We start from the raw sequence: 6,692 nt of genomic DNA on the forward strand, positions 1-6,692 counted from the left end.
TACAGATTCCATTCTGTTAATTAGGAGTGGGGGGGAGTTTGTGGTGCTTTTTCAGAACTCCCCTTCTGACTACAAATATATGGTATTGTCCATAGTAGCAGTCTTCTTTTTCCTATTACTTAATTGACTGAAGTTTGCAACTTGATTTGGCAACACAGGAAATCTCTGCCGCTGTACAGGATACAGGCCCATTCTGGAAGGGTACAGAACGTTTGCAAAGGTGAGTGCCTAAAAATAATGGTTTTTAAAAGTTTCTAATGGGTTTAGATGCCCATAACTAATGGCTTATATACCTAGAATGTTGGAAGAACATATATTTTGGAAACTCCTTTCCATCTATAGTTCTTTCCCTCAGCAATCATAAACCAATGTGAGCCTCTGCTACAAAAGCAAAATTCCTGATAGTGCCTATCAGGAAAACAGCTGATCGGGGCCACCCTGGGATGGAGATTTATGCATACTTTAAGGACTCTTTAAATAAAAAAGGAGCAGACCCCTTCACACACACACACCAAATATGCTCGATGAAAACAGAGGTTTAGTAGATAGATGCTGGTCTAAGTCTCGGTAATCTTGAGCCAATTACTATATCTGAGCCTGTTCTACCTCATGGCGTTTTTGAAGCATAATGAGGAGGAGGAGAGAAACATGTGAACCATCCTGAACTCCTTGGGTCAGTATAAAATAAAACAGAGAAGTTGAGATTTCATTTTAGTCCCTGTTTTCAATCTGTGTGACTAACAGTTAGTTAGTCTGTGGTGTAGAGGCCCATTGTGCCTGGAGAACTGAGGGCTGCAAGGGCTGCTGGCTGACAATGTGAAGCACACCAGGAGGCTGAAGTTGGTTCCTTATTTGCACGTCCTTATTGGAAAGCTCTGAACCCCAAAATAAGGTCTCAACCACCACATATCATATACCCCCACATTCACAGGACTCTCCCCTTCGAGGGGACATATGCTGTATCCTGGTCCAAAGCACGGTTCTGGTGCCAGCTGCTCCAAAGTGCAGTGCCCCAGGACAATCACACAAGCAGACACTGGGGCCAGGCTTAGGGCTGCAAAATCCCACCGGGGGGCGGAAAATCCCCCGCCCCAGAGGCCCATTCCCAGACGCCGGGCCATACAAGGGAAAACTCTATGGTTGCTCCAAAGTGCGGTGCACCCAGGATGAACACACAGGCAGACACTGGGGCCAGACTGCACACCCAAGAAATATTTGGGCCACCCCAAATGACACATCGCCATGCTCTGGAGACTGTGCCCTGCAAGGTGACATACAGTGATGCCCGGTCCAAACACCGGTTCTGATGCCACGAGCTTCTGTTCGCAGGGCCTGTATTTCAAAATATTCCGGGGGGGGGGGAAGCAGTCTGGCCCCAGTGTCTGCCTGTATGTTTGTCCTTTGAAGCAACTGGCACCGGAACTGCGCTTTGGACCAGCACACAGAATGTGTTCCCTCGAAGGGGAGGGTCCGCTGAAGATGGGGGTGTATGTAGTGTGGGGGTCCAAACCTTATTTTGGGTACAGGGGGCACTTCCTTATTCAAATCTCCTTTGAAATACAGGCCTCGGGGAAGCCCTGCGAATAGAAGCTCTTGGCTTGTTGGAGAGGGCCTTAAAAACTGTGGTTCAGCATGTACTGGGTTGGATGGTGGATAAGAGTTGGGAGAGCACATTGTAAACAGGAGCCCGGAGAAAAGGAGCTTCTGCAGCCTCAATAAAGGAGATACTTTGGAGCATACTCAACCCCCATGTGGTTGCCTGATGGGAGTGACAGGGATCGAACCTTTCTCTTTCCCAAGCTTACTAAGGGCACCCGTACTCCATGTGACCAAGGAGGGAGCTAACCCGATGACATTGTCTCTCTGGAAAATGTGCGTTTTTTGGAGAACATTTCCTTTGAAATCTTTCTTTCTGTTTAGGATTGGAAATGCTGTGGGGGGAAAGTTAATGGTCTAGGTTGCTGCATGGTTGGAAAGGAAAACAATGTGGTAAGTTGGATAAATATGTTGTCCTCTAAAATCTAGGTTGGATCCAAAGGTTTTGTTCTGTTAATAGTGGAGCCTTCCTCTGGAGCCTCCTATCAGGAGAAGATGTCTGGTCTGATGGATTAAGACTCCTTGCACTGGTGAAATGTTTGTTGCTCTGGAAGAAGGCAATAGCCTGAACCATGGGAGGAATGGAAGCTTTCCCCACAAATCCTCTGCAAATATTTCCCAGAGGAGAGAATTAATTCTGTTTAAAAATCTCTGAGAGCATGTCAGCACTTCAAACTCTATACTACTTTAAGCATAATGACTTCCCAAAGAGTATCCTGGGAACTGTAGTTTAATCGTTGCTAACAATTATTTGGTTTCTAGCCTCCTCAAAGCTACTGTTCTCAGGGTTTTCCTGGAGAAAGAAAATGACAGTTAAATCACTATAAGTATGTGATTAAGTTTCCTTCTGTGAAGCCTGTGTTTGTTCTCAGGAAGTAATATTGGGGTATCTGCAGATATGTAGATGTAGTGGTTACAGTGTTGGCCTAGAAATAGAGAATCCTCGGTTCAAATCTTCATTCAACCTTGGGCTGATCAGTCACTCTCAGCCGAACCCACATCACAAGTTTGTTGTGAACATGCTGAGGTCCATCAAGAAAGGGAGCTGTAAACAAATGGGCAAGTCATCTCAGCAACTGGGGCTGCCAACCTCCAGGTGGAACCTGGAGATCTCCCAGAATTAATATTGATATCCAGATTACATAGTTCAGTTTTCCTGGAGAAAATGGCTGTTTGGATTCTATGGCATTAAATCTTGCTGCGGTCCCTTCCCATCCTAAAGCTCGTTCTCCCCAGGTTCCACCTCCAAACCTCCAGGAATTTCCCAGCCTAGAATAGGCAATCTTATGTCCTCCTTAGGTAAGTATCTTGCCAGTTGCCAATCTGGGAGTGGTGACCAGACTTCTCACTAGCCCCTCAAGCAAAAATTCCCAGTGTTCCCTGAAAAGAAGGAACAAGCATTGGACCCATTATATAGTGTGGATGTGGCCTGAAGTGACTACAAATATTACTTTGCAAATTTTATAAAGAAGGAAGATGTTTTAATATCCTCTGTTCATATTAAAAAATGTTTAAATAAATAAATTTAATAAATTTATATAAATAAAATTAATAAAATTTCTAGCCAGGCTTTATGTGCCTCTCTATTCTCTATTTTTAACAAAGTTTTAGAAGTGAAATTTGATTTCATAATTAACAAAACAGTATAAAAATCTAGGAAGACGTTGTTCCTGAACTTTCCCCATCCTGAATGTTTGATTCCTCTTGTTTAAGTCTTCTGAACTGTCTGTGAAAAATACAGCAAGAATAGCTGTACATAGGAAAAATTGTTCCATTTCATGACAGTGTTTTTCTTTCATCCCCCTCCCAGGGTTGGGGATGTCCTGAAACAAAAATCAATGGCCCAGATTGCTGCATGAATGCAACAGACACAGTAAGTCTTTCAGATCTGTTGATATTTACTCTCTTACACCTTATTCATTGTGAATATTTTATTTATTTAACACATTTTTATGCCGTCTATCCACCCAACCAAAGTCCCCAAGGAGGCAAACATGAAAACATCTGAACAATTAAAACAGCATTTAAAATTATAAAATAATACTTTAAAATCGTAAAATACAGTAAAAACCCATAAATATGCAACATCAGGACCAGAGAGGAGGCCAGTAACCATTGTTGGGGATGTGCCAAATGAAACAAAAAAGTCTTCACCCTGAAAGTCTTCGGCAGATCAAGCCTTGATATTAATCTTGAAGCAAAGCATAAGGTCGGTGCCCCAATGCCTACCCATTCTAGGGTCCCGATCACATGCAGAATTAGCTGTGCAATAGACATGAATGCCGGGTGGATTTTAAGGGTGTGATCACACGGGAACATCTGGCAAGCGTCCCACACCTGTCGGCAACCTGTCTCATTCTGCCAAAGAAGCGGAGTTAAAAAATACCGGGGAAAGTCCAGTATCAAAGAGGTTGCTACGGGCCACAGATGGACTTTCCCCTGTGTGATCGCTCCACCGCGCTCTCATGGCGTCAGGATGGTCTGATCAGGCCATCCCGACTCTGTGCTGTTGCCCCCCCTTCTCAGTATGTGCATCATCGCATACTGCTGTAGGAAGCCTTCAGTGTGGAGATGCGATTCATTGATCCTCTGTTTAAACGAATCGAAAACAAACAGCCAACCCCCCCCACCCCAACTCACCCGTGATTGCGTCTGATCACGCAGTGGCGGGCTATGCCCGCAGCTTCAAAGAACTGTGTGATTGTGCAACTGTGGGTCAATTTTCTCCGTGTTAAATAGTCTTGCTTCCCCCACGCATTATCTCGCGCGTGTGACCGGGACCTTTGTTAGACTAACTGTGCTTATTTCATGTTTGAATGAAAGAAAAAAATTGCCTTGGTTAAATGAAGAAAGAGCAATCTTCTTCAGTAATAAGGTAAATAAATGTGCTATTTGTCATTTGTAGGCAATGGTATCTTCATCTCTCTTCAACTGTGCTGAGTTCCAGCCTCTAGATCCTACACAGGAGCCTATATTCCCCCCAGAGTTGTTGGTAGGTACATTTTTTCCTCACAGTATACTGGAGACATTTCTCCCCTAGGTAAGTCCTTGTTAATTTCTGCATATAGACTGAGGACATGCTCAAATTATAACCAGTAGTGTGGTAATAGATTTTAGTCTATGATTTATTCACACCTTGAGTGGCAAAATAGGGCATATCTGCTGTGATGATGGTCAGAGTTCAAGCATATTTTCTTTTATGTTGTCGAAGGCTTTCACGGCCAAAGTTCATTAGTTGCCATGCAAGTAAAATACCAAGGTCTTTTTATCAAGGTTCCGGTAAAAGACACACTCGCGCTTGTTAATAAAATGTTTCCTGATGACATAACGGCCTTATTCCACCATTGTTTGACAACCAGTTACTTCCAATGGGGTAATGAATTCTATGAACAGATAGATATAGCAAACTTTTACATGGAGCATTTTGAAAAAAACAGCTTTAGAATCTGCACCCCACAAACCAACATTCTGGTTCTGGTACGTAGATGATACCTTTATCATTTGGAACCATGAAGAAGTAGAACTGATGGAGTTTTTAGACCACCTCAACAACATCCACCCTAACATACAATTCACCATGGAAAAAGAAGTCAAGGGTAAACTCCCATTTCTAGATATCATGGTCATCCGCAAAACTAACCTTCAATTAGGTCACAAGGTCTACAGAAAACGAACTCACACGGACTGCTATTTGCATAAAAACTCCAATCACTACCCTCAGCAAAAAAGAGGCATAATCAAAACATTAGTAGACCGTGCAAGACGGATATGTGAACCGCCCTTTCTCAATGACGAACTAAATCATCTAAACCATGCTCTTCAAGCAAATGGCTACTCCAAGAATGAAATCAGAAGAGCAATTAAACCAAAGGTAAAACAAACAACTGAGGAAAAATAGTCTCCCACAGGAAAAGTGTTTTTGACATATATCAAAGGAATCACTGATCAGATGGGAAAATTTATGAAAAAACACAACCTACAAACAGTATTCAGACCCACCAGAAAAATACAACAGATGCTACGATCGGCAAAAGACAGAAGAGACACCCTTACTTCTGCAGGAGTATACAATGCAGTTGTGGACAAGTTTACATCAGGACCACACAGATAAGATTAGGATTTTAACAACCTCCTCAGGAAGCAGGAAACCTCCTCAGGAAACAAAAGAACTTCCTCAGGAAAGCTCCTCCATTAGCATGTCCATAGCCTGGGGAACTCCTACAAGACAATGACTCAGTCCTATCCACCTTCTGGAGTAGATATAAATTTACTGCCTACCATTTTCTTCTCACCTTGACACAGAGAGTACTCCATCTTTCTGTGTTTATACCTCTGAGAATGCCAGTCACAGTTACTGGCGAAACGTCAGGTTCTACAATGCCAAGACCACGGCCACACATTCCGGAAAATCTACAACTAATATTTTCTTTTAACAAGGAATCACATGGAACCAGTGTTCCCTCTAAGTTGAATTATTGTGAGCTAGCTCACATGTTTTTAGCCTCTGGCTGAGATATTTTTGTCTTAGCTCAGGAAGGATGGCTCCGGAGCAAACTAATTTATGCAGTAGCCCAATCGCTCGCTCACAACTTTAATGCCAGTTGCTCACAAAGTAGAATTTTTGCTCACAAGACTCCGCAGCTTAGAGGGAGTATTCCATTGGACCCTGATTCAGAAAAGGAATATGGCCCAGGGATAGAGGAGTTTTTTTTCTACCTACACCAACATCGAATGATTGGCACATCCTTTTAACTGCTTCAGCAGAAAAGTAGCTATGAGTGAAATTTTTCAATGTGTTGTTCTTGTTTTGACATCATGATTGGACTGTATTTCAACCAGGGGTCTTTTGGGGCCAGAGCGCTGCTCCGGGAGCCCAGGGGTGGAGGCCATGGCAGCAAGCCCTGCCCCCAGCTCCCTGCGCTGCGCCCCCTGCTGCTTCCCCAGGCCAGTGCCGGAGTGCTGTTGCCGTGGGAGGCCAGAAGAGGCCCCCCACCGCCTCCCAGGGCCAGCGCCAGAGCACTTCGGCCCATAGGAGGCCAGAAGAGCCCCCTGCCGCTTCCCAGGGCCAGCGCCGGAGTGCTGCTGCCCTGGGAGGC

The 6,692-nt window shown here is 44.1% G+C and overlaps 1 protein-coding gene across 1 annotated transcript in view; it reads left to right on the plus strand.

Annotated features, from left to right (window-relative positions):
* Positions 1 to 6,692, plus strand: part of XDH (xanthine dehydrogenase) — a 91,774-nt gene that overhangs the window by 22,568 nt on the left and 62,514 nt on the right. The window contains exons 6-9 of the mRNA XM_015413747.1: positions 159 to 220; positions 1,921 to 1,989; positions 3,407 to 3,469; positions 4,502 to 4,588. Coding sequence (XP_015269233.1) covers positions 159 to 220; positions 1,921 to 1,989; positions 3,407 to 3,469; positions 4,502 to 4,588 — 281 coding nt within the window. The remainder of the gene's footprint in view (positions 1 to 158; positions 221 to 1,920; positions 1,990 to 3,406; positions 3,470 to 4,501; positions 4,589 to 6,692) is intronic.

This window comes from Gekko japonicus, unplaced genomic scaffold, assembly GCF_001447785.1.
Source record: "Gekko japonicus isolate JY-2015 unplaced genomic scaffold, Gekko_japonicus_V1.1 scaffold710, whole genome shotgun sequence".
NCBI classification, from domain to species: domain Eukaryota; kingdom Metazoa; phylum Chordata; class Lepidosauria; order Squamata; family Gekkonidae; genus Gekko; species Gekko japonicus.